General features: G+C 37.7%; 3 protein-coding genes across 3 annotated transcripts; all 3 read left to right on the top strand.

Moving 5' to 3' along the window:
* Window positions 1-296: 296 nt before the first annotated feature.
* LOC111577060 (serum paraoxonase/arylesterase 2-like) lies at window positions 297-7,743 on the top strand. Its single transcript, XM_023283136.3, has 9 exons — window positions 297-452; window positions 550-620; window positions 702-757; window positions 1,589-1,751; window positions 3,039-3,165; window positions 3,293-3,496; window positions 3,580-3,661; window positions 6,775-6,903; window positions 7,046-7,743. Exons 1-9 carry the CDS (start codon window positions 376-378, stop codon window positions 7,205-7,207), a joined length of 1,071 nt encoding a protein of 356 aa, XP_023138904.2. The 5' UTR covers window positions 297-375; the 3' UTR covers window positions 7,208-7,743.
* A 1,125-nt stretch (window positions 7,744-8,868) lies between these two features.
* LOC111577062 (serum paraoxonase/arylesterase 2-like) lies at window positions 8,869-18,593 on the top strand. Its single transcript, XM_023283139.3, has 9 exons — window positions 8,869-9,026; window positions 9,122-9,192; window positions 9,275-9,330; window positions 11,649-11,811; window positions 13,621-13,747; window positions 13,875-14,078; window positions 14,162-14,243; window positions 17,633-17,761; window positions 17,900-18,593. The coding sequence occupies exons 1-9, from the start codon at window positions 8,950-8,952 to the stop codon at window positions 18,059-18,061; spliced, it is 1,071 nt and encodes a 356-aa protein (XP_023138907.2). The 5' UTR covers window positions 8,869-8,949; the 3' UTR covers window positions 18,062-18,593.
* A 1,238-nt stretch (window positions 18,594-19,831) lies between these two features.
* On the top strand, window positions 19,832-25,269 carry LOC111577055 (serum paraoxonase/arylesterase 2-like). The gene is made up of 9 exons (XM_023283132.3): window positions 19,832-20,023; window positions 20,264-20,331; window positions 20,559-20,614; window positions 20,796-20,961; window positions 22,939-23,062; window positions 23,153-23,353; window positions 23,470-23,551; window positions 23,992-24,120; window positions 25,007-25,269. Exons 1-9 carry the CDS (start codon window positions 19,941-19,943, stop codon window positions 25,166-25,168), a joined length of 1,071 nt encoding a protein of 356 aa, XP_023138900.2. The 5' UTR covers window positions 19,832-19,940; the 3' UTR covers window positions 25,169-25,269.
* Window positions 25,270-27,894: the final 2,625 nt, after the last annotated feature.

The raw sequence follows: 27,894 nt of genomic DNA, 5'->3' as shown, positions 1-27,894 counted from the left end.
TGGCAGCCAAAATAAAGTAAATATTTCAGGCCTTATCTTACGAATCAAGCAATGAGTAAACAGTCACAATTCTGCAATTGCACTGCAAGAGGAGGTGGCAAATAAATCGAATCAATTGACAGTAAAATGTAAATTGCAATTTGTTATTGCAAGTAAACTTAAATATTTTTAGAATAAATGGTTGAATATAAGAATTGCAAGATAGAAATGCATATTAAAGTTGCAACGACAGAAAAAGTAACAGGGAAAAGTGATAGTTTAAGTATTTCGGATGCCCTAAATGCAGCATTAGTGGCGCCTGCAGAGGAACGCCTTCACCGGCAGTGCAGCGACACTTTAAAAGTGTTTGTCAAACTTTCCTGTCGTGATTTCAATATGGGGAAGCTGGGATTCGTCTCGATTTTGGTGGCCGTGTTGGCGGTGCTGTTTGGAGAGAGAATTTACAGCTTGAGGTAAAAACAAATTTCTTTTTCTGCTCCGTTTTATTTTTCATCAGGCACTAAGTTTTTTTGGTCACCTGCCCTGATATGACTTTTACGCACTCTGCAGGAAAAGAGCTCTGGCTACAAGAGAACTGGTGAAGAATCACCTCCCCAACTGTGTGCTGCTCGAAAATCTGGGTAAGAAAAACCACAATAAAGAGCAGCTTCCATGCACATTAGTAAATAAATAAACTAACCGTGCAACTGTGTCACTTTCAGAACATGGCTCTGAAGATATCACGATCCTTGGAGACAGGCTCGCCTTTATCAGCACTGTAAGTGTTTGAGTTGAAGTGCAGCCAAATGTTGGCTTCTGAGGGTTAAACAAAGTCAAAACACCAGTGCAAATGCAATCCACGTTTTGTCAATAATTCCATGTACAGAGATCCTCCATGTGATCATAAACCAAGTTAATGATTAGTTTAATATTGCAATCTGGACCTAATCTGATCTATTGCTTGCGTGCAAGTTATTTTTTGAACAGTGGAATAATTTATGAGTAGTAAACACGTTCACTTTCTGCTTCATGGTGAATGTTTATGCACCAATGTGTGCCTTTTCTGCATGTGTCTGACTTGGTGCAACTGTTGTTGTTTTTACTAAACATGTTCTGATGTTTCCTTAGATTGCACGTAGTCTTCAGATCTGAAAAATGAAGCTAATGCAAAAGCACGTTAAACTTGCGTTTTCATTCAACAGCCAACAGTAAGCGATTCCTCTGGTTGCAAAAAATGTCAGATTCTATTGAAGTCTATGAGAAAATTACCCCGCTTCTCACTTGATTTGTTGCAATATGGCCAAGTGCAACATTCAAATCACACAAGCTGAATTTTTTTTAAATAAAGGTCACATGGGTCACAAAAATAGCTTCATAAATGGAGCCTTGTGATGCTGCAGAGATGTAGATGAGGTATATACAAACCTTCTTTATTGATATGAACTGCCGCAAAAAATCCCATTATTAATTTTACTTTTGTTTCAGTAGCGAAGAATTTTAAAAATGACTGTCTACAATTAAACTGTGACTCACAATATCTGAAAATGTTTTCTTTGTGTATTTTCAGCCCTGTTGTAGTCTATAAAACTTCTCGTTTTAATAATTCTAGGGTCTGAAGTTTCCTGGAATCCCATCCTCAGATGAACCTGGAAAGATCTTTGTCCTTGATCTAAAAGATTCCCGGATGAAACCAAAGGAGCTGCGTATGCCGAGAAACTTCGACCTAGAAACGTTCAACCCTCATGGTATCAGCCTTTACACCGATCCAAATGGTAAGAGCCCTGATAACTTAATGTGTGGCTGCACATCTGTCACACACAAGTCTCTGCATGGTGGCATCTGAGGGGCACGAAGCCCTTTTATATTACATACATATTATATACATTTTGACCCAGATTGAACCAAATTCAGCAGCAGTTTAAGTGCCTGTATTAACATGTAACTAGTGAACAGAGTTTATATATAGTTTTTGGTGGATTTGTGCTTGTGTGTGCATGTAGAATATGTGGATAAACCTGCTGTGTTTCTTGGCCTTATGGGTGCAACAGTCAAGACCGTGTTGGGTGCGGCTGTGCATTTCATAATAAGCATATAGAAATATTGACAGTCAGTACTGAGTAATTGTGTGTAAAAAAACATTGCTATTTTTTTTTTGGCTATAAGAAAACCTACATCTACAGGTGTGATTCTGGTGCATTTTTAATGATATACATAAACTGTTGTACATTTTAAGTTAGATTTTATTGACATAGTCCAATATTTTTTTCTAATTTCCAGTTACTTTCTGCAGGTTGCATTAAAATTTTTATTGCGTTTATCACGTGGTATGCATATGTATGTGCATATATATATACACACACACACACACACACACACACACACACACACACACACACACACACACACACACTGAACAAAAATAGAAACGCAACACTTTTTTTTGCTCCCATTTTTCATGAGCTGAACTACTCAAAGATGTAAAACTTTTTCTATGTTCACAAAAGGTCTGTTTCTCTCAAATATTCACAAATTTGTCTAAATCTGTGTTACTGAGCACTTCTCCTTTGCCGAGATAATCCATCCGCTTCACAGACGTGGCACATCAAGGTTAGACAGCATGATTGTTGCACAGGTGTGCCTTAGGCTGGTCACAATAAACAGCTGGTCTAAAAATGTACAGATTTCCTGCATTGTAGGGGTCTGGTGGAGGGAGGGTCAGAAAACCAGTCAGTATCTGGTGTGACCACCATTTGCCTCACGCAGTGCAACACGTACAACATATATTTTTGAATTTTTCTTTTATCAGTCCAATGGCCAGCTAATGCACCAAAATTCCATTCAAATATGCACAATAAAGTCTCTATTCTATTCTATTCTATTCTACCTTCTGTCCCCAGATATACGAACTGCAGCAGGATGCAGCAGTTCAGGCCTTCAACAGTTTTTAAACTGTGTAATCTCACTGTACTGTTAGTCAGTAGTCATGCATTTCCTTCATACACACCCTTCTTCAGTTGGGTTCTTTTAGGACAATGCTCTCTTTGTCTCTTGTTTGTCAGATGATGCCGTCTACCTCTTTGTTGTCAACCATCCTCATCATAAAAGCCAAATTGAGGTGTTCAAATTTGTCGAGGAAGAACTCTCCCTTGTGCATCTGAAAACCATAAAACACGAACTTCTCTACAGGTATACAAACTAAGATTGTGCTCTACATCAATAAGGGTGTGTGAAACCATGTCAGAATATATGCATATTATTGGGAATAAGATGTAAGATCTACACAAAAATTCTGCTTTCTGATTTTTGTTCCCAGTGTAAACGATATTGTCGCAGTGGGAGTTGACAGCTTCTACGCCACCAATGATCACTACTTTGAGAACCAATTCCTTAAAAGTTATGTTGAGATGTTATTGTGTCAGCCGTGGGGTAATGTTGTGTACTACAGTCCCACGGAAGTCAAAGAGGTCTCTCGGGGTTACTACATGGCAAATGGAATCAACATCTCACCGGACAAACGGTAAGAATAATCTTCAAGGCCGTCCACATGGTCACTAATGTTTCACTGAATGTCTGGTTTTTAATATTATTTCTCCTTTTCAGGCACATATATGTGGCAGATCTGCTTGACCATAACGTGCACGTGTTGGAACGGAAAGAAGATAATGCACTGACTCGTGTGAAGGTAAATGATTCCACCTTTGAGCAAAATTAAGCCACACAGAATTAGTCAAACCCCTGAATATTCAGTATTTTTCATCTGCTTTAGTAATTAAGGAATTTTAAAATTATTTGTGTTAAAAACTGTTAAAAATTTTCTGAAACAATAACAGAATCGACCATCTCGATATCGTTCCAATCAAATTCGTTATTACTGTTGAGCTTGAGGAGAATGCAGAATTTAAGTGTAAGGAAACATTTTTCATGCATTTAATGTTCAATAAATCAGTTTTATTACTACAGTGGCAACAGACAAGGTTGTCACTATGAAGTACATGCTGAGTGCAAAGTGTAACGGCCAAAGAATATTTACACCATTGACTTTTCCTCTATAAACCTCACTGTCACTTCTGTCTGAGTGTGAAATCTGGTAAAATAATGGCAGGATTTACTGCACAAAGAAGTGCGTCTGCAGTTGCACAACAAAAACAGAAACAGGATGGCCCTTTTGTTTTCCCCAGTAGCTGTTGGTAGGTACTGTAACAACTGGAATAACTGTGGAAACAGTACCCGGCAAACAGAGATTAGTGTTGTCACGATATTAAAGTCAGGACTTAAATAAAATACTAAATATACTGATAATGGAACGACAACAAAAAATTCAGAAAAGTTGAGTAATGTTGTAATATATGACAGAATATGGAATTTTGGGCTTTGTTTTCGGCTTTTTCATTGAATGAATTGAATTGTCAATGCCTTCTCATGACACACTTACCAGAGGTTACGCACTTGCAGAAATAAGTAGCAGTAGTACTTTAGTGCATAATTTAGTCTCCAATCTTCACCCTTTCTGCAGGAAAAAAATAGATAATATAATAATATATAACCGTACAAAATTCTGTATTTGCATAAAGGGGTGTTTGCCACATTGGTATGTTACCTAAAAGGAAAAATTGAAATTAAACAGTTACAGCTACCCTTAACTGCTTTGTCAAACTCCGATGGTTACAAGTTTGTTTAGTACAAAATAAATCACACTAATTTGATTCCTATTTGACGGCCCAATGTCATTCTGCTAGCTTTGACATTTGAATTTTTTGAACAAGTCGGCATATCTGTTGCCGAGATGCTTTGCCAAGTTGGAAGTGTCAAATCCTTAGTCCTGTGTAGGTTTAAAACGCCTTTTACAGACGGGCTTCGTGGTGTCCCCCGTCTCACCCTGACTGTAAGCCAGATACTGCCACCCTCTATGTGTGCAAAGATTGGAAGCTGAACTCTGCACATGCATACAGGCCAACTGTCACACAACAAGAAGTACAACTTGTAATACAACATTGTCATTTTCTGAATACAGATGCTTATAAAATGAGTTATTGTACGGCTTTATTGCAATAACTTTTGAGTATGAAAGCTGTGCATTTTAAGAAATAACGTAGTACAGTGCAACATTATTGTCCATTGTAGACTGAATGAATGAATTAACTCACATTTTTGTCTCCAAATCTTTTCTGTTGCTGCCCTCTCTACCTAGTTACTTGTTTGCACAAGGCTGTGGTCAACCAATTTTTAATAAAAAAACTACTTATCTTTTGTGTTAACATGTTTCTTTCACTGTGTTTGTTTCATGCCCAGTGTTGCTGGTAGTGGTGACAAATTGATGCAGTCTCTACCATAGCAGTGCCATCAGTAATATCACTTGGAAGCACTAAGGAGGGGGAAAGTTGTCTGTTTCTACTTTAATGTGAAGTGATGGGAGGCATTTTGGAATTTTAACTGCAGCTGGTAAAGACTGCAGCTATAAACCAACCCTTTACTGGAAGTAACTTGAAGTTTAGTTGCAGGGATTTTATTTCAAAATTTTAACTTTGAAAAGCCTTTCAAGCAAATGTAATTTAAATGAAAGCACTTCAAAACCATTGGAAACTAGAAGTGTTTCCAATCCGTATTTTTATGCAGATTTTGAAGTATCACATTAGAAAATAATAATGGAAACAGTTAATGGGTTTTTTAATTTTTCATCAGAGTTAATGCACTTAACAGATGATGGAAGCACCTTTTTTCTCAGATGTAGTGATTTCCACTTCTTTTGATGTCTTTGCTTCCAGACAGCATAAAACATGGTCGATACCAGCTGACATAAAAGGGAAGGTTTCAGGGAAGGTTAGAAATGACACAAGGACCACCTCATTAGATTTTGTCAGTGATGCAGCTTATAGTCTGGATCAACGGATTTGATACAGATTTCTCTATCATTGCAAAATAGCGTCACGGCGTCACTGTAACTGTGACAATTGAACGCGAAATCAGCTGTCTGCTGATGATCACATGATTGTGGTCCTACTACAAATCGACTGTTGTGGACTTACTGGGACTTATCCATCTGACATTATACAAGGAACAATTGATTCAATTGTGGGGGTGTTTCCAAATCCCATCAATTCCCATCGACTGCTTCATATTTAGGTCACGCGATTCAGTATCCATACATAATGTACACATGCATAACACACAATTTATAATTTAATAATTTGTACATCTATTACAAATGGCCACATTCTACAGTACTGTGATTTGTGATAATAACTAATAAAAAAAAGGCTGCATTTGTCACAATGCCATATGAGGGCCTTGGCAGAGTACTGCGTTCTGAGTGCTTTTCTTGTTACAACTGAAATGACTGAAAACAGGTTGCTGAAATCTTTGATCCATTTTTCTCTTGTAGATGGCTACGATTTCTCCATTTCCTTTTCTTACTTTTTGAGTTTTTTAGCATTTGGCAAACAACTGACTGTTTGCTGCTCCTTCTACTCTGTTTAGTACAATTATTTGTAACATAGCTTATACTGCCACCTTCTGACAACACTATGAAGCCTAATTTGTTGACTTGAAAGCAAAGCTAAGTCACATTTCCTTTTTTTAAAAAAATTATTTTATGTGACAATTCAAAAGAAAAAAGCTTAAAACTTGCTTGACAATTATATGAAAACATGGCTACTGATGCCTCTTCTATATTGAGGAAATAAGGATGAAATCTGCTAGAATTGTCATTTATGGTAATAAATGCTCCATGTTGAGGTTATAGGACTAATAATAATAATAATGACAATAATAATAATCCTACCTATGATACTTTACCAGACTGTGGCTGTGGGTTCACTCGTTGACAACATTGAAGTTGATCCTGAAACTGGTGACCTTTGGGTGGGCTGCCACCCGAACGGATGGAAGGCCCTCCTGCTCGACCCCAATGACCCCGCTGGATCAGAGGTTTGTCTGTTCCTTCTTACGATTAAAAGTCTATTCATGCTTTATGTGCTTTTTTATATCTATATTTCCTCTTACATAAGCAGCAGATGCACTTATTGTCATCTTGGCTTCTTTCTCATGATTCTGTACGTTGTGTCTTCAGGTCATCCGCATCCAGAACATCCTCTCTGATAAGCCGCAGGTGACTCAGGTGTATGAAGACGATGGCCACGTGCTCATTGGTTCCTCTGTAGCAACCACCTATGGTGGAAAGTTGCTCATTGGCACTGTGTTCCATAAAGCCTTGGTCTGTGATCTGAAGTAGGTGATGACTCTTTAGGTGATGTGAGCAGTAAGCAGAGGGAAAGAAAACACTCAAATTCAATGAAGTTCAATGAAAAAACAAGGAAATCCAGCTTTAACTTTTTATTCTATAAGATTAAACACTGATGATTTGAATGATACACAGCAATTGTATGTGAAGAATGCAGTTCACCCTGATGTGCTAGACTGGATCTGATAACAGAAACTAAATATGGGCATGGCTAAAGAGACGCTGAAGGTAAAGAAAACATCTGTCAGAGCTTTGGAGACTAAAACGTATTTGAAATTGAGGTGATTTCACACACTGAAATGATTGAACTGTCCAGATTTTTGATTCATTGTGAAATATTTTAATTCAGACATCGAGAAAAATCCATAGAGTTGCTTTGCTGTGTATCACAAAAAGATATTTTTCAGTGGTGAGCTAAAAATGTGAAATATTGTCACAGGCAGTGTCTGTAACTGGGTACTTTCTATGTTTTTAAGCTAAAATGGTGAATAATTTGACTAAATAAAACAAAACGAAAAAGGAAAAGATTCATGTTGCCAGTACAGTTTATCTTGTGGTTCTTCTTCAAAGTGGTTGATGTACACATAATATGATGCTTAAAGTAGAATCCAATATTAGGTTAATTTTTGCATGATTGAAGTTACAAAGACCTTATGTTGTTTTCCTGCTCTCAAGAAACTTAATCAATCCAGCCTAGTAGCAGGGTGCATATATATACACAATGTATGTATATATATATATATATATATATATATATATATATATATATATATACACACAATGTGTGTGTGTGTATATATATATATATATATATAGAGAGAGAGAGAGAGAGAGAGCAATATAGATAGATAGATAGATAGATAGATAGATAGATAGATATAGTCAATAGTTTGGACATACCTTCTCATTCAATGTTTTTTATTCATTTGCAATATTTTATACGTTGTAGAATAATACTGAAGATAAACATTTTTGTTTTTTGTTACAACATAATTCCGTGTATATATATATATATGTATATATATGTATATATATATATGTATATATATATGTATATATATATATATGTATATATATGTATATATGTATATATGTATATATGTATATATGTATATATATATATATATATATATATATATATATATATTTACACACACACACACACACCAGGTGCCGCTGGTCGGCGCAAAATGAATTATGGGCTATTTGGTTGCCCCAAGTTTTATTCCGTATATTCAAACTTTCATTGTATATATTCAGACTTATATATATAATTTTCGAAACGGCGTGCCATAAAAACATGAGCGTTATTTACGCCCTGATTTATGCAGAGAATTGCAGCTACCGTTTGAGATTATGCTGCATTCATGTGCTCGGCAGGCGTCGGAAATTACTGTAAATGTTAAAATGCTTGTCGTTTGACTCGTCGCTTTATATGAACTGAAAGAGGAGATAGCAAATAAATCGAAACCATCAACAGTAAAATATAAATTGCAATTCATTATTGCAAGTAAAGTTAAACATTTTGAAAATAAAGGGTAGAATGTAGGAATTTCACTCTTGAAATGTAAATTAAAGTTGCATCGACAGAAAAAGTAACAGGGAAACGTATCAGTTTAGGTATTTCCGATAGCCATGAACGCGTCATCAGTGACGCTTTCAGAGGAGCGCCTTCACCCGCAGTTCAGCGACGTTTATAAACTGTTGTCAAACTTTCCTGTCATGCTTTCAATATGGGGAGACTGAGATTCATCTCGACTTTGGTGGCCGTATTGGCGGTGCTGCTCGGACAGAGAATTTACAATTTAAGGTAAAAACAAATTTCTTTTCTGGTCTGTTTTGTTTTTCATCAGGCACTAAGTTTTTTTTGGTCAGCTGTCCTGATATGACTTTTACACTCTGCAGGAAAAGAGCTCTGGCTACAAGAGAGCTGGTGAAGAATCACCTCCCCAACTGTGTGCTGATTGAAAATCTGGGTAGGAAAAACCAAAATAAGGCGCAGCTTCCATGCACATTTTAAAAATTAATAAATTAACCGTGCAACTGTGTTACTTTCAGAACATGGCTCTGAAGATATCACGATCCTTGGAGATGGGCTCGCCTTTATCAGCACTGTAAGTGTTTGTGTTGAAGTGCAGCTAAATGTTGGGATCTGAGGGTTTATCAAAGTCAAAACACCAGTGCAAATGCAATCAACGTTCTGTCAATGATCCCATGTACAAAGATCCTCCATGTGATCTTAAACCCAGCTCATAATTAGTTTAATATTGCAATCTGGGCCTAATCTGTTCTTTTGCAAGTTATTTTTGAACACTCTAGGTGACGCATTTCATCATTTTTGAGTAGTAAACATATTAATTTTCTGCTTCATGGTGAATTTTTATGCACCAGTTTGTGCCTTTTCCTCATGTGTCTGACTTGGTGCAAAAATTGTTGTTTTTCCTTTCATGTTTTTACTAAACATGTTCTGATGTTTCTGAAAGTTCTGAAAAGTGAAGCTAATACACAAGCACGTTAAACTTACAGTTTCATTCAGCAGCCAGTAGGGGGCGATTCCTCTGGTTGCAAAAAAAAAAATGTCAGATGTTATTGAAGTGTTAGAAAATCGGGGCTGCACAGTTGATCAGTGGTTAGCACTTTCGCCTTGCAGCGAGAAGGTCCCTGGTTCGCGTCCCGGCTTTCCCGGGATCTTTCTGCATGGAGTTTGCATGTTCTCCCTGTGCATGCGTGGGTTTTCTCCGGGTACTCCGGCTTCCTCCCACAGTCCAAAAATATGCTGAGGTTAATTGATTATTCTAAATTGCCCGTAGGTGTGAATGTGAGAGTGATTGTTTGTCTATATATGTAGCCCTGCGACAGACTGGCGACCTGTCTAGGGTGTCCCCAGCCTTCACCTGAGTCAGCTGGGATAGACTCCAGCCCCCCCATGACCCTAGTGAGGATTAAGCGGTGTATAGATGATGGATGGATGGATGGATGTTAGAAAATCGCCCCGCTTCCCACTTGATTTGTTGTCTCAGCGAGCATTTTCCTAATGAGCTTATAGTCTCAATTGCTCATTTTAGGACTTTTGATGTTTATTTTGGAAATGACGCTTCCATTTAGAGCAAAACTGATGTTAAAGCTGGATCAGTTTGAGGTTTTTAGGGTGCGGCTGCCTTGTGATTTTGCTGACTCACTTAATAGAAACCTGCAATTGGTCGCACACCTTCAGGCTTCTATTTCCTCACTTTCCACTATCTATGCATCACTATTATCAAACACTGTTATCACTCTGGGAAGCAACAACAGCAACCTCCGAGCAGCACACTACCTACTGCAAATTTCATGTTTTGCTGAGGATTTGCATCGTGCAAGACGGCAGTTAGTAAAGCAAATTGAATCACAGTTCTTGCCTCTCGATGCAAATGTTAAACCAAAACAATTACCCAGTTACGATTTAGAGGAAATACCATATCCTTTCCTTACCTCCACCCAGTACAATTGATGTTGGTTTAAAGAGACACAAACAAGTCAGAGCTTTTATTTCCCCTTCTCTATAGCTGGATAATAATTAAGTGCTGTCAGACCAGGCTGGTTAAACAAGTTTGTGATTGACAAAATGCTACCATATCTTGTGCACCATATCTTTGGGTTCCCCAGTTTAATCTGCCACTTGTTTGTTACATCCAGTTTTAAATAACCAACATGTTGACGGCCAAATGCCAAATCAGAGGCATCAAATCTGTCCTCCATGAACTAATGGCTGACGTCACAATCACTATATCCATCTTTTATATACAACATCCTTCTTCAAAATCTAAACCTAGGATCTGTGGGGCATCAAATTTTTGTTTCTGTTGAGAGGAAAAGTAGCCTTCCTCATCCACATTCATTTCATGTTGTTGTTCATATGTTCAGCATTGCCCTAACTGATCCCAAATTTAATGTTTAATCCCTTTCATTTTAATGATTTCAAGGATAGAAAAAAATCCCCCGAAATCTAAAACTGTGCAACTATTTCTTAAAAGTCTTTGATTTATCTGTCTTTAGTCTTTACTTTATTATGCAACATTTTTTATGGTCTCGGGCTGAAGAATTAATCAAAGTTTTATTAAAGTTGCAATATGGCCAAGTACAACACACAAGCTGGAAATTTTTCAAAAATAAAGGTCGCATGGGTCAAAAAAATTGCTTCATAAATGAAGCATTGTGATGCTACAGAGATATCTCAGCCGAAACCCATATTTTTTTAAGTGTAAAGGAACATTCTTGATTGGTTTACACTGCAGCAAAAAATCACATTATTAATTTTACTTTTGTTTTAGTAGCAATGAAATTTTAAAAATGACTGTTTACTCTTGAATTGTAGCTCACAATATCTGAAAATGCTTTATTTGTGTGTTTTCAGCCCTGTTGTAGTCTATATAATTTCTGGTATTATTAATTCTAGGATCTGAAGTTTCTTGGATTCCCAGCCACGGATAAGCCTGGAAAGATCTTTGTCCTTGATCTAAAAGATTCCCGGATGAAACCAAAGGAGCTGCGTATGCAGAGAAACTTCGATATAGAAACGTTCAACCCTCATGGTATCAGCCTCTACACCGATCCAAGTGGTAAGAGCCCTGATAACTTAATGTGTGGCTGCACATCTGTCACATACAAGTCTCTGCATGGTGGCACCTGAGGGACACGAAGCCCTTTTATATTGTAAATTTTGACCCAGATTTAACTAAACTTAGCAGCAATTTAAGTGCCTATATTAACATGTGACTACTGAACAGAGTTTATATATAGTCAGAAAACCAGTCAGTATCTGGTGTGACCACCGTTTGCATCACGCAGTGCAATTTATTTCCTTCACATGGAGTTGATCAGGTTAGTAATTGTGGCCTGTGAAATGTTGGTCCACTCCTCTTCAATGGTTGTGCGACGTTACTGGATATTGGCAGGGACTGGAACACGCTCTGGTATACGCTGATCCAGAGCATCCCGAACATGCTCAATGGGCGACATGTCCGGTGAGTATGCTGGCCATGCAAGAACTGGGATGTTTTCAGCTTCCAGGAATTGTGCACAATTCCTATTTATCCCATTATCACGCTGCAACATGAGGTGATGGTCGTGGATGAATAGCACAGCAGTGGGCCTTAGGATCTCATCTCGGTATCTCTGTGCGTTCAAAATGTCATCAATAAAATGCACCAGGGTTCGTTGTACATAACATACGCCTGCCCATACCACAACCCCACCGCCACCATGAGCCAATCGATTCACAACAGTGACATCAGCAAACCGCTCACCCACATGACGCTGTACACGCTGTCTGCCATCTGCCTTGTACAGTGAAAACCAGGATTCATCCGTGAAGAGAACACCTCTCCAAAGTGCCAAACAGCATTGAATGTGAGCATTTGCCCACTCAAGTCTGTTACGACGGCGGAACACAATCAGACCGAGACCCCGATGAGGACAACGAGCACGCAGATGAGCTTCACTGAGACAGTTTCTGATAGTTTGTGCAGAAATTCTTTGGTTGTGCAAACCGATTGTTGCAGCTGTCCGGGTGGCTGGTCTCAGACGATCACAGAAGTGAAGATGCTGGATGTGGAGGTCCGGGGCTCTACGTGGTCTGCAGTTGTGAGGCTGGTTGGATGTACTGCTAAATTCTCTGAAACGCCTTTGGAGACGGCTTGTGATAGAGAAATGAATATTCAATTCACAGGCAGCAGCTTTGGTGGACACACCTATATTAAGCATGCCAATTGCATGATCCCTCAAATCTTGCAACATCTGTGGCATTGTGCTGTATGATAAAACTGCACATTTTAGAGTGGCCTTTGATTGTGACCAGCCTAAGACACACCTGTGCAAACATCATGCTGTATAATCAGCATCTTGATATGCCACACCTATGAGGTGGCGGGATTATCTCGGCAAAGGAGAAGTGCTCACTAACAAAGATTTAGACAAATTTGTGAACAATATTTGAGAGAAATAGCGTAGATAGAAAAAGTCTTAGACCTTTGAGTTCAGCTCATGAAAAATGGAAGCGAAAACAGAATGTGGCATGTCAAATGCAGAATTCATATACGTGTCATGCGTAACATACGTTATGTACATTGCTTGTTACTTTTAAATTTTTACAAAGTATATACCGTGATTATTCGTACACCTGTGCACCAACTAGTGTACGTTATGAATGACACTATAGTGGCTTTTCTATTCTATTCTATTCTATTCTATTCTACTTTCTGTCCCCAGGTGCCCGAACTGTAGCAGGATGCAGCAGTTCAGGCCTCAACAGTTTTTAAACTGTGTAATCTCACTGTACTGTTAGTCAGTAGTCATGCATTTCCTTCATACACACCCTTCTTCAGTTGGGTTCTTTTAGGACAATGCTCTCTTTGTCTCTCGTTTGTCAGATGATGCCGTCTACCTGTTTGTTGTCAACCATCCTCATCATAAAAGCCAAATTGAGGTGTTCAAATTTGTCAAGGAAGAACTTTCCCTTGTGCATCTGAAAACCATAAAACACGAGCTTCTCTACAGGTATTCAAACTAAGATTGTGCTCTACATCAATAAGGGTGTGTACAAACATGTCAGAATATATGCATATTATTGGGAATAAAATGTAAGATCTAAACAAAAATTCTGCTTTCTGATTTTTGTTCCCAGTGTAAACGATCTTGTCGCAGTGGGAGTTGACAGCTTCTACGCCACCAATGATCACTACTTTGAGAACCAATTCCTTAAAAGTTATGTTGAGATGTTATTGTGTCAGCCGTGGGGTAATGTTGTGTACTACAGTCCCACGGAAGTCAAAGAGGTCTCTCAGGGTTACTACTTTGCAAATGGAATCAACATCTCACCGGACAAACGGTATGAATAATCTGCAGGGCCGTCCACATGGTCACTAATGTTTCACTGAATGTCTGGTTTTTAATATTGTTTCTCCTTTTCAGGCACATATATGTGGCAGATCTGTTTGACCATAACGTGCACGTGTTGGAACGGAAAGAAGATAATGCACTGACTCGTGTAAAGGTAAATGATTCCACCTTTGAGCTAAATTAAGCCACACAGAATTAGTCAAACCCCTGAATATTCAGTATTTTTCATCTGCTTTAGTAATTAAGGAATTTTAAAATTATTTGTGTTAAAAATTTTCTGAAACAATAACAGAATATTTACCATCTCAACACAGTTCCAATCAAATTTGTTGTTATGGTTGAGCTTGAGGAGGCGTGAATGCAGAATTTAAATGCAGGGAAACATTTTTCATGCATTTTATGTTCAATAAATCAGTTTTATTACTACAGTGGCAACAGACAGGGTTGTCACTATGAAGTACATGCTGAGTGCAAAGTGTAACGGCCAAAGAATGTTTACACCATTGACTTTTCCTCTATAAACCTCGCTGTCACTTCTGTCTGAGTGTGAAATCTGGTAAAATAATGGCAGGATTTACTGCACAAAGAAGTGCGTCTGCAGTTCCACAACAACGACAGAAACAGGATGGCCCTTTTGTTTTCCCCAGTAGCTGTTGGTCGGTACTGGAAGAACTGGAAAAAGAAAAGTACTCAGAGAGAATGAACAGTCTCTGCCAACACTGTTCATTCCCTGACCTTGTGCTGACCACAGGCCTGTGTTATGCATATGTACGTTATGCACAGATACCGAATCGCTTAACCTAAATATGTACCAGGCAGCAGGAATTGATGGGACTCAAAAACACCCCCACAATTTAATCAGTTGTTCCTTGTATCATTTCCGATATGTTGGCAGCGGTGGATTTGTAGTAGGATCGCAATCATGTGATCGTCAGCAGGCAGCTGAGGTAGCGTTCACTTGTTTTCATAGTTACAGTGACACCGTGCCGCTATCTCAATGGGAAATCCTTAACAAATCGGTGGGTCCAAACTATAAGCCGCATCACTGGCAAAATCTAATCAGGTGGTCTTTGTGTCATTTCTGACCTTCCCTGAATATTTCATAATTATACAAGGAAGGAAGGATGGAAGGAAGGAAGGAAGGAAGGAAGGAAGGAAGGAAGGAAGGAAGGAAGGGAGGGAGCCTATCGTCACATAACTCTGCCACGTTCCTTGATGGAGTAATATCTGTAGAAACTGTACCCGGCAAACAGAGATTACCATTGTCACAAAATTAAAATCAGGACTTCAGTACAATAATAAATAGACTGATAATGGAACAACAGCAAAAAGTTGAGTAATGCTGTGATATATGACAGAACATGGAATATTGGACATTGTTTTGGCCATTTTCATTGAATGAATTGAATTGTCAATGCAAGTTAGTGGAGGTTGTGAAAACAAGCCATTATACAGCTGGAAGGAATTACTGCACCACAGTACATTTCAATGTCCAACAAGAAACGGAGAAACACTGATTAAGATCAGCTCTTTACATGTTGACATCTCTCCTCCTTCACGTGACAGTCTTCTCAGTATTTCCAGAGAGGGGTGTTTGCCACACTGGTATGTTACCTAAAAGGAAAAATGTATCTTAAATGGTTGCAGCTACCTTAAATTGCTTCATGAAATTCTGATGGTTACAAGTTTGTTTATTACAAAATAAATCACACTAATTTGATTCCTATTTGACGGCACTATGTCATTCTGTTACCTTTGACATTTGAATCCTTTGAGCAAGTCGGCATATCTGTTGCCGAGATGCTTCGCTAAGTTGGAAGTGTCAAATCCTTCGTTCTCCGTAACTTTAAAAACGTCTTTTACAGACGGGCTTCGTGGTGTCCCCGTCTCACCCTGACTGTCAGCTGGAAGCTACATACTGCCACCTATTGCTTTGTGTGTCTACTTTGTATACAATCAGTTGACGCCTCTTGTTTTGTTGCCATGAAAGCTGCAGTGTGCAGAAGGAAAAAAAAAAAGAGTTGGCACACCCTCTATGTGTGGAATGAAAGATTGGAAGCTGAACTCTGCACACACATACAGGCCAACTGTCACACAGCAAGAAATACAACTTGTAATAAAACATTGTCATTTTCTGAATAAAGATACTTATGAAATGAGTTATAGTACAGTTTAATTGCAGTAACTTTCTAGTATGAATTTACAGTGTCCATTATAGACTGACTGAATGAATAAACTCACATTTTTATCTCCAAATCTCTTCTATTGCTCCCCTCTTTACCTAGTTACTTGTTTGCACAAGGTTGTGGTCAAACTGTTTTTAAAATAAGGACTACTTATCTTTTGTGTTAACATGTTTCTTTCACTGTGTTTGTTTCATGCCCAGTGTTGCTGGTAGTGGTGACAAATTGATGTAGTCTCTACCATAGCAGTGCCATCAGTAATATCACTTGGAAGCACTAAGGAGGGGGAAAGTTGTCTGTTTCTACTTTAATGTGAAGTGATGGGAGGCATTTTGGCATTTTAACCAACACTTAACTGGGAGTAACTTTTAAGTTTAGTTGCAGTGATTTGATTTCAAAATCTTTATTTTGAAGAGCATTTGAAGCAAATACAAATAGTTAATTTAATTTAAATGAAAGCACTGCAAAACCATTGGAAACTAGAAGTGTTTCCATTCGGTATTATTTATGCAGATTTTGAAGTATCACATTCGGAAAAGTTAATGAGAACAGTTAATTGATTTTTGAGTTTTTCATCAGAGGTAATGCACTTAACAGATGATGGAAATACCTTTTTTCTCAGATGTAGTGATTTCCACTTCTTTTGATGTCTTTGCTTCCAGACCGCATAAAACATGGCCGATACCAGCTGACATAAAAGAATAATTACTCCGCCAAGGAACGTGGCGGAGTTATGTGACGATCGGCATATATTTGTCTGTCATTCTGTTGTTCCATCTGTGCACAATATTACTCAAAAACGGCCTATAATACTGTGATTTATGATCATCAATAGCTAATAAACAAATGCTGCATTTCTTAAAAAAAAAAAAAGAAGAGACTAAAATAGAATAGAATAGGAAAAAACAGCATTTCTGACGATGCCATATGGAATCAACAGCCTTGGCAGAGTACTTCGCTCTCTGAGATGAAGAGACTTCAATCCATTTTTCTCTCATAGATTATCACAATTTCTTCAGTTCCTTTTCTTCTTTTTTGTGTTTTTTATATGGCAAACAGCTGACTGTTTGCTGCACCTTCAACTCTATTTAGTACAATTATTTGTAACATAGCTTATATTGCCACCTTCTAACAACACAATGCAGCCTAATTTGTTGACTAAAGGAAAGCTAAGGCATGTTTCCTTTTTAAAATAATTTTATGTGACATTTCATTGCTATTGATGCCTCTTCTGTATTGAGGAAATAAGGATGAAATCTGCTAGAATTGTCATTTATGGTAATAAATGCTCCATGTTGAGGGGATAATAATAATAATAATAATGACAATAATAATAATCCTACCTATGATACTTTACCAGACTGTGGCTGTGGGTTCACTCGTTGACAACATTGAAGTTGATCCTGAAACTGGTGACCTTTGGGTGGGCTGCCACCCGAACGGATGGAAGGCCCTCCTGTTCGACCCCAATGACCCCGCTGGATCAGAGGTTTGTCTGTTCCTTCTTACGATTAAAAGTCTATTCATGCTTCATGTGCTTTTTTATATCTATGTTTCCTCTTACATAAGCAGCAGATGCACTTATTGTCATCTTGGCTTCTCATGATTCTGTACGTTGTGTTTTCAGATTGTTCGCATCCAGAACATCCATTCTGATAAGCCGCAGGTGACTCGGGTTTACGAAGACGATGGCCACGTGCTCATTGGTTCCTCTGTAGCAGCCACCTATGGTGGAAAGTTGCTCATTGGCACTGTGTTCCATAAAGCCTTGGTCTGTGATCTGAAGTAGGTGATGACTCTTTAGGTGATGTGAGCAGTAAGCAGAGGGGAAAGAAAATATTCAAATCCAATGAATTTGAATGAAAAAACAAGGAAATCATGCCTTACCTTTTTATTCTATAAGATTAAACACTGATGATTTGAATGATACACAGCAATTGCATGTGAAGAATGCAGTTCACCCTGATGTGCTAGACTGGATCTGATAACAGAAACTAAATATGGGCATGGCTAAAGAGACGCTGAAGGTAAAGAAAACATCTGTCAGAGCTTTGGAGACTAAAGCGTATTTGAAATTGAGGTGATTTCACACACTGAAATGATTGAACTGTCCAGATTTTTGAACCACTGTGAAATACTTCAATTCAGACATGGAAAAAAATTCATAGAGTTGCTTTGCTGTGTATCACAAAAAGGATATTTTTCACCGGTGAGCTAAAAATGTGAAATATTGTCACAGGCAGTGTCTGTAACTGGGTACTTTTATATGTTTTTAAGCTAAAATGGTGAATAATTTGACTAAATAAAACAAAAAAAAAAGATTCATGTTGCCAGTACAGTTTATCTTGTGGTTCTTCTTCAAAGTGGTTGCTCCACATATAGTATGATGCTTAAATTAAAGTATATTACAATATTTCATTTTGTTTTTGCATGACTGAAGTTACAAAGGCCTTGTGTTGTTTTCCTACTCACAAGGATCTTATCAATCCAGCCTAGTAGCAGGGTAGACTCAGAAATGTCACTAAGTGGCTGGAATTGTATACAGCAACATCAAGCAGAGATTTGATATTCCCGAGTTTAACTGGGACTCAGCACCAACAGGGATGGAAAACGGTAGTGCTAAGATCCAGCTGGGCTTCAAATCCAGCTGCTTTCTAACAAGCAGCTGCTGTCTAAGCAACCTGACATAGTGGGTGTTGGTTAGGAGCAGAGGAGGTCAGTTGTATCTTAGGAAGAAGGAGCCTGAGAAGATCTAGAAGGACCAGAGACTGAAGGAACAACTGGAGCAGATGTGGAGGTTGAAGGCTGAAGGCTCTGACAGCTCCAGCAGATTCCAGGTAAAACATCTGACACCTCCTTCACCTCATCACAACACCCCGATCCCGGCTTTCCTCTATTAGCTCCCAGTTTGTTCACGAATTGATTTTAAGATTTGACTGGTCACTTTTAAAACTCATCAGGGAGTTTGAGCTATTTATCAGAGATGCTGACCTCATATGAGCCTGTTCGCAGTCTTAGTCAATCACTTATTTGGTTTTTAACTCTTTTACCCTTTATTTACTTTTTGTGTATGTGTTTTACCTGTTTACTTTTACTACTATTATTATCTCTTTTAGCCCCGCATTTATGCTTTAACCCTCTATTTTTCTTTTATTCCTCTTTTTCCGTCACTTACTGAACTGTATTAGTTTATCTGGTGTTGATGTACTAATATATTTGAAGTATCTTCTACCTTGTTTTGATTGACCCATCATGTTTCTTACTAAGTATCTTTCTTTTCTTTGTTGCCCCGTCTGTAAAGCAGTCTGTAAATTCTGTTTTTAAACAGTGCTACATAAATTAAGTTATTATTATTATTGTTTTTGTGATTATTGTAAGACCGCAGTCAAGAAACAGCTAAGATACCTTAATTGAAAAGTTGTGTTTATTTCTCTATTTTTCAATTAATTTTTATTCCATATATATTTACTAAATTAATATTATTTATGTGTTTATTCATTTATTTCTTGAATATATTCCCATCCAGTTTTTCAAAGGTATTTATATGACTAAGTACATCTCTGGGTCGATGTAACAGGGCTTCTTGAACACACACTTTAGCCCCATCTTTTGAGCACTTGTGTGAATGCAGCCTCAAAGTGTTTCTGTGTGAACTTTGATTTGGAAACATGGCTGCCATGAAGAAAGTTCTGCTTGCTGCTGCTGTTGCTGCCCTGGCTGCATTTGTGGGACACACATACCTGAGACTGAAGTAAGTGTGTATTAATTAAGAGGGAACTTAGAAACACTGGATCACAGTAGAGGATTAGTAGATCTGATTGTAAATGTTCACAGTTACTACAGGAAGTAGAAGTAGAGAGGTGGTCATGCTCCCAAAGGAAGAATTTTAAAAGTTAGCAGAACTCAAGCTCTACTAATAATGCTTATTGCAGACTAGATAGAAGTTCTGGATTCTTTTGAAAGCCTCAGTCATGTTTAATTTTCTCTACAGGCATATAATGCTTGCTTCCAGAGAGCTGCCTGTGAAGCACCTCAACTGTCATTATTTACAGAACATTGGTATGTTTTCTTTATGTTCATGTTGGTGTCTTCTTTTTTGGGTTTTAACACTGTTAAAATAAATGTTGAACTTTGGTCATTTATGTGTAAGGTGTGAGTGTAACTGATGAGTTTAAAGTCCATACAACTGACAGTAGGTCAAGTGTCAGCAGGACAAAACACCACTGCTTTACGTGAGAACGGAGGAGGAGAAGGTTTATTTTTGTTTATCTTTTTGTTTTGCACAGAATATGGGGCAGAGGATATCACCATACTTAAAGATGGACTGGCTTTCCTTAGCACGGTATGTTATTAACTGAATTATTGTAAATAGTTACTATAATTTTATCAGTTAATCTAATGTGCCTTTGTTGAAATGAGCTGTGATTACCACCATCGTTAGTCTGAATTCTGGATCAAGTGTTTCTGCAACGACCTCAAGCAAATTCTTCCAATGTCTCTTACATGCATGATTGTCCACTCAGGGGTTGAAATTTCTTGATTTACCTTCATTCTCTGATGAACCGGGGAAAATGTACGTTTTGGATCTGCTGCATCCGAGGCCGACCCCTGTGGAGCTGCAGATCAAAGGAGAGCTGGACCTCAGTTCATTCAATCCTCATGGGATTAGTGTTTACACCGATGAAACAGGTGAGGGACAAACCAGGTGCAAAATCAGAAGTTTAGAATGAACAGCAGAAACAAAGACTCAAATCAGTGTGATTAAGATGTACTATTTGAAGCTTTAAACACCTTCTATTGGTCATTTTCTCTTCAGTGGACAGTGTTTCTTCAGATTTTACGTCTTTTTCTTTAGACACACCTCTTTAGTTTTGTCCTATTAGGAATCCTCACTCAGCATATGCATTCTGTGCAATTTCTTATTTCTAGATTCAGGTCATATGACAAATAACATGTATGAACAATGTGAAGTTACTATTAGCCTAAATGCGAAGGGGTAGTCTTTACATTATAGATTACTGTCATGGCTCTTTTTTTAATCTGACAACAAGATGGTTTAAAATACAACAGATTTAAACAAGCAGCCTTATTTTAACAAGATTTTGTCATATAATTTGATTCCAATTTCTTTTTTCCCCGTGTATACTCATTCATCAACACATCTACCATCCACTGACAAGCTACAGTAAGAACTTTGGACTCTATTTTCAACTATTTAAAGATTAAAATGTGTCTTTAACAAGTCAAAGCAACACTTATAATGGAATTTAGGCATTATAAGGGTCATTTCATATTAAATCAGCATTTTTCCTCTATATATTTATATTTGGTTCATATCTCTGAAGGCTTCGGGAATTTTTATTAGTAGCAGAACAGGGATTAAAATTGTCGTCATACATATGGAGGATTTACAGGAATGCAGTGTGTAGTCCAGTGTTACTGTTGGTATTATAATCTCACTGTTTACTGCTTGGCCTCATTCAGCTATATCAGATTTTATGAAGTTAATCCTAATTCTAACCCATCATTCTCGAAAGGCTGCTTTTCTTTCTTCAAAGTCAGTTAAATTACAACTCCAATCATTTAGCTAGTCTACTAAATTGTCAATCAGATTACATAAAGAGAACAATATTGTTTGATTTCTAGTTATATCAATGTCTCGTGGGGTTATAATGTGTGGAAATTGCGCACTCTATTGTGTGTGTCATGTTTTTGGGTTTTTTTGGTTTGTTTTTTGCATCATTCTGTCCTCTCAGTGGTGACTAGATGGGCTCTTAATTTGTAGGAGGACAAGTGAAATAATTCTGAAATAAAACATGTTTTTGCTAGATTTAGTGTATTCATGTAGATAAACCTAAAGCTAAATTGTTTTAGACATCTTAAATCATGGTCCTGTTTATTATTTTATGTGGTTTTGACATCAACTATTAGCTCACACTATATTTAGCTGAGTATCTGCTCGCTTCCTTTCACTGCATCAGGAGGAAAAGAGGACTTAACATGAGGATGTACCCTTCATTTGTGTTTCTTATTTAGTTGGTTTATTTTTGTTGATTTTGCCTCTGTTCCAATGATATTTTTATTAATAAATGCTTCTTATTTTGAATTTACTTTTTGAGGTAACATCACGATATGACACTAATTAATGAACGTACAGAAATGGCTTGATTTCTTTGAAGACATTTTGCATGAGGTACTCAGAAATAGGCAGTGTGTTACCTTCAGTACATGGCAATCACAGTAAACCATTTATAGTCAACTAAAAAAAAAAATCCCCACCCTAACAAAGTCAGTATATATGAGTTTAAGTGTATGCTGTATCTAGAATAGACAGCCGTTTCTGCTTCTCCAAATTGTGGACAAAAACTTTACAGAACTTTTGGTAACTTGTATTTGTCAAGTTACCAAAGTAGCATCAGCCACAAACAGCAGCTATTTTGATAAACCAAACTTGCTGCAGCTGCGGTAACCACACAAGTGTGTCTCCAAGTCAATCAGAACTGAAATCTACAACATTAAGTAAAAAAATAAATGAAATTGCAGTTGCAGGACAGTAAAAGTAGATCTAGTAAGACTAGAACCTGTGTGTCAGACTCTGACAGTAATTTGATTTTAAATTCCACTGCATTGTGAGACTAATAGAAACCCATTGTTGGTTCTTCGTAGATGACAACATATATGTGTTTGTTGTCAATCACCCTCACGAAGCTAGCCAGGTAGAGATCTTTCGTTTTGTTGCTGAAGACACACTTGTGCACCTAAAGACCATCACCCACCCTTTGCTCCACAGGTACGTACTGTATAATACACCTTACGCTTTATTACACATCTTAGAATTGACAGTGTCTTTATATTTGTTCTTCTGCATCTTGTTTTTCAGCGTGAATGACATTGTTGCAGTTGGAAAGGAGAGCTTCTATGCCACAAATCATTTCTCCTTTCCCAATCAAGCGCTTCACTTTCTGACCATGGTTCTGGCTATGCCCATGTGTGACGTGGTGTATTACAGTCCCAGTGAAGTGAGGGTGGCAGCCGGTGGCATTATGTCTGGAAATGGGATCAATATATCTCCTGACAAACGGTGATTCTCCATTCAGTTCACCGATTTTTGGCATATTTTTCAAACTGAATTATTCCACGTTGAGATGTTTTCTACAAAATGTGAAAATAATCAAAGAGAATTTTTTTTTTGTTCAGGTATATTTATGTTTCAGATATCATAGACCATGAAGTAGACGTTTTTGAGAGAAAGAAAGGGGAGCAGTTAGAGTATATTAAGGTGAGACCGTTTTATTATTTTCTAGTGTCGGCAACAAAAGAAATGAAGTAAATATTTTAGCATTTTGGGAGATAATCTTATCTGCGTGCTATAAATATGAAGTTACAACCAGCAGCCAATTGAATTAGGACATTTTTTGAAAGGATTAAATGAATTAAATGTAACACACCTCTTACCACTGGAGGTGCTGGTAGGGAGATTTTTTCACTTTCTGACAATCTTTGTGCTAAACTAAACCAGCTTTCTGCTGGATGTAGCTTCATATTGAACATGCAGACACCAGAGTGGTATGAATATTCTCATCTAAATACTGTGCTTTATCATGATTTATTCCTAAAATCAATATTCACACATGCCTTTCTTTCACTTTGTATCAGCACTTCTAGAGGACATAACGCAATTAACACTTCTCATTTACTGTATGTGATGTTTCTCAACAGTCTGTAGGGGTTGGATCGCTTTGTGATAACATCGAGGTGGACCACAGGACAGGCGACCTGTGGCTGGGTTGTCATCCAAATTCTATGAAGTTGTCAAACTTCGACCCTAAAGATCCTCCAGGCTCTGAGGTATGTGATTTTTAAAAAAAATTTAATTATTCAGGGTACGATAGAAGTGAATACACCCCTGTGCAAAATCACAGAAGTGTCCATTGATTCAAAATTCTCTCACCTTACAATGCATTACTTCCAAGTGAAACAGTAGGGTGTTCACTCGTATTTAAATTTAAAACACAAAATTATGTTAAATTAAACACACTGTATCAAAAACAGAGGCCCCACATTAGGAAGTAAATGCAACAAGAGTCAGTACACCTTTCATTATTGAAATTGTAATTTCTTCAAACTGTTTAAGGAGGAGTTCTGATTAGTACTACTATGGCTTATTCCATACCCCTCTCTTTAGCTGCTCTTTGCTGGAGGGGTTGTGTTGCAACCTGTGTTTCAGTATATTTTTTTGTTGGTCACCAATCTTCTTTTTCAGCTTTGTAACGTCTCCCAGTCAGATTTTTCACTTCTTCTCACAATTCTTTTCCATGTGAAGCCATGATGCACACATGCAGATAGACACAAGCCTTTGGTCCAAAATTATGAACATTGTGGTGTTAACTGGTTGCTTTATAACAATTTTCATGCAATCAGGCTGATTGGAAATCACAATAAACTCAATCTTGTTTCATAGATTACGTGTTTTCTAAGTTGTGTGTCAGTAATCAGAGGCGTATTTACTTTAGTTGCATTGAGTATCTACTTTGGGACCATTATTACCAATATTTTTAATTCATCTGTGATTGATCATGAGACCACAGTCCCTGTCATTCAATTTAGAAGTAATGAAATTATTGAAAGGTGATGAATCATTTGACATTCAAGTGCAGTCACTCCTGATGTGTATTGTACATCCACATTATTGTTTCTGTATTTTACCTCATCGTTTCATTAATGTGTTCTCTAGATCCTCAAGATCAAGGACATTCACTCAGAGCATCCAGTGGTGAGCATGGAGTACGCTGACAACGGCCAAGTGCTTATGGCCTCCACTGTTGCGGCTCCCTATGAGGGAAAGTTGCTTATTGGCACTGTTTTCCACAAAGCCCTGTACTGTGATTTGAAATAATCTGTATAATATGTACTATATCTGTTGTTAGTACTGTAGCAAACAGTCGACAAGTTGCTCATCTGCACTGTATTCAATAAAGCCTTGGTCTGTGATCTGAAGTAGGCTATGACTCTTTGGGTGATGTGAGCAGTAAGCAGAGGGGAAAGAAAATACTCAAATTCAGTGAAGTTCAATGAAAAAACAACGAAATCCAGCTTTACCTTTTTGCTCTATTAGACTAAACACTGATTTGAATGATAGACAGTGACTGTATGTGAAGAATGCAGTTCACCCTGATGTGCTAGACTGGATCTGATAACAGAAACTAAATATGGGCATGGCTAAAGAGACGCTGAAGGTAAAGAAAACATCTGTCAGAGCTTTGGAGACTAAAGCGTATTTGAAATTGAGGTGATTTCACACACTGAAATGATTGAACTGTCCAGATTTTTGAACCACTGTGAAATACTTCAATTCAGACATGGAAAAAAATTCATAGAGTTGCTTTGCTGTGTATCACAAAAAGGATATTTTTCACTGGTGAGCTGAAAATGTGAAATATTCACATAGGCAGTGTCTGTAACTGGGTACTTTTATATGTTTTTAAGCTAAAATGGTGAATAATTTGACTAAATTAAACAAAACGAACAAAAGATTGATGTTGCCAGTGTAGTTTATCTTGTGGCTCTCTTTAAAAGTTGTTGATGTACACATATGATGCTTAAATTGAAATATAATCCAATATTAGATTTTATTTTTGCATAACTGAAGTTATATAAGCCTTATGTTGTTTTCCTGCTCACAAGAACTTATCAATCCAGCCTAGTAGCAGGTTACACTCAGAATTGTCACCAAGTGGCTGGAACTGTGTACAGCAACATCAAGTATAGATTTGACATTCCTAAATTAAGTTGGGACTCGGCACCAACAGGCACTGTTCCCTCTAAGCTGCACACGTGCGCAATTGCGCACTGCTGACACGGTCTCTGCACAGAAAATCTGTGCTGCGCACACATAAAAAAAATCCAACCTAAATTGTAAATAAAATAAACCTAACAATTCATTCTGTGCTATTTTTCAGTGAGTCAGTGAGTGACCAGTGACTGGCTGCTGCAGCCAATGATGCGATTCACATACGTATTTACCATAGACTGTATATAATGGTATTTACGCAGCTAATCACCGTCATTGACAGGCGTCCTTATGTGCAGCCACCATTGTTCTCATAGATATGAATGATAGGACATGCCTCTTTGAGCTGCGTACTACAGCGAGGCTAAGCTAGTGGGGGCAAAGTTTCAGCGCATTCCGTTGATGTAGACGGCGTGAAAACGGAAACAAGTATGCCGGCTCACTGTGCTGCATACAATTACACACTATGTCGTACGATTGAGACAAGGAAACTTGGAATGACTTTTCATAGGTAAGAATAGTTTTTGGCTCTTTTTTCATTGACATCTTATTGAGAGCTTCCAGTCTACGAGAGCTAACTAGTTAGCCACTAGCAAAACACTAAGGCGAGCTAGCAGCTTGACAACCAAATACCAGACAATTAATAGTAGCTGTAGTATAGTTGTACAAGCAGTAGTAGTAATACTAAAAGTACAAGCAGTAGTAGTATAAACAGCTGTTAGAGTCGTAGAAGTAGTATCAGCATTTGTAATAGTATTACAAGTTGTAGTAGCAGTGCCAGTATCAGCAGCAGTAGTTAGTGTACCACCACTACTACTAGTAGTAGCCTAACTCATATATATCCAGATTACCATCTATGTTCTTCCTCCAAACCCATTTTATGATTGGGATTACAGGCAGTTCTTTAGGACTGCTCTCAAATAATTGAAATGTTACTAAACAAGGTTATACTTATCAAATTAAATAGCTCTGGTCTCCAGTATATTGGCGAATTTGGTTCTTTGTACTTAATTTATTAGTATGATTTCTTTTTAATATGTTGTGTACAGACTTACTTACTTCTCTGTCTACTTTTCTTACTCCATGTAGGTTTCCCAGAGACTATGGGTTGAGGAGGAATTGGAAGTTTGTCGGCTTAGACCTGGTGTCATTCCATCAGTGTTAAACTTCCCGGCTCATCTTTGAAGAGTATGTGCCAGAAAGACCATGACCAAGCAGCCTTGAGATCTTAGTCTCCCTGAGGTGGGTGTCAACGGTGTTCACGGTCAGGTCTGTGGTAATCCCGTCAACAAACAAAACAGAAAAAAAATCTAGATTATAAATCAACATGTAACCAAAGCACTCTGTGTATAACGCCATAGTATAGGATGTAGTTCAGAAAATGTCAAAGTATAGTATGCTTTACTCAAGAATAACATAGTATGGCCTGTAGTTCATAGTACAGCAAGTCGGCAAAAAAAAAAACATAGATTATTATGTGGTTCAAAAAGCGCAAAATGATAGGATGTTGCCTAAAATTGTCATGTATGATATGTGGTTCAAAAAATGTCATAGTGCAATATATTGTCAAAATAGTATGTTATTCAAGAAAACATCAGAGTATATGTCATCTAAAAAATGCCCTAGAATAATATTTCATTGCACAAGTAAAAGTATAGTAACTTTTAAAACTGTTCAAATTCTTATATGTTGCTAAAAAAAAACAAAAAAAACTAAAACAAAAAAAATGTCACAGTAATATGTCAATTAAAAAAGAAGGGGACGAGCAGGAGTACAGGACGGTAATCTCTGACTTTGTTGACTGGTGTGAGCGAAACCATCTGCAGCTCAAC

The sequence above is a fragment of the Amphiprion ocellaris genome, chromosome 9 (genome assembly GCF_022539595.1).
Source record: "Amphiprion ocellaris isolate individual 3 ecotype Okinawa chromosome 9, ASM2253959v1, whole genome shotgun sequence".
Classification (NCBI taxonomy): Eukaryota; Metazoa; Chordata; class Actinopteri; family Pomacentridae; genus Amphiprion; species Amphiprion ocellaris.
Note: the sequence above shows the minus strand (reverse complement) of the source record. Positions and strands in the feature narration are given on the sequence as shown.

Coding starts and splice junctions, on each gene's coding strand:
- LOC111577060 (XM_023283136.3), top strand. CDS start 376: ATGGGGAAGCTGGGATTCGTCTCGATTTTGGTGGCCGTGTTGGCGGTG. Junction 3,662..6,774: donor ATGCACTGACTCGTGTGAAG/GTAAATGATTCC, acceptor ATACTTTACCAG/ACTGTGGCTGTGGGTTCACT. Junction 6,904..7,045: donor ATGACCCCGCTGGATCAGAG/GTTTGTCTGTTC, acceptor TTGTGTCTTCAG/GTCATCCGCATCCAGAACAT.
- LOC111577062 (XM_023283139.3), top strand. CDS start 8,950: ATGGGGAGACTGAGATTCATCTCGACTTTGGTGGCCGTATTGGCGGTG. Junction 9,027..9,121: donor CAGAGAATTTACAATTTAAG/GTAAAAACAAAT, acceptor TACACTCTGCAG/GAAAAGAGCTCTGGCTACAA. Junction 9,193..9,274: donor TGTGCTGATTGAAAATCTGG/GTAGGAAAAACC, acceptor TGTTACTTTCAG/AACATGGCTCTGAAGATATC.
- LOC111577055 (XM_023283132.3), top strand. CDS start 19,941: ATGGCTGCCATGAAGAAAGTTCTGCTTGCTGCTGCTGTTGCTGCCCTG. Junction 20,332..20,558: donor TCATTATTTACAGAACATTG/GTATGTTTTCTT, acceptor TGTTTTGCACAG/AATATGGGGCAGAGGATATC. Junction 20,962..22,938: donor TGTTTACACCGATGAAACAG/GTGAGGGACAAA, acceptor GGTTCTTCGTAG/ATGACAACATATATGTGTTT.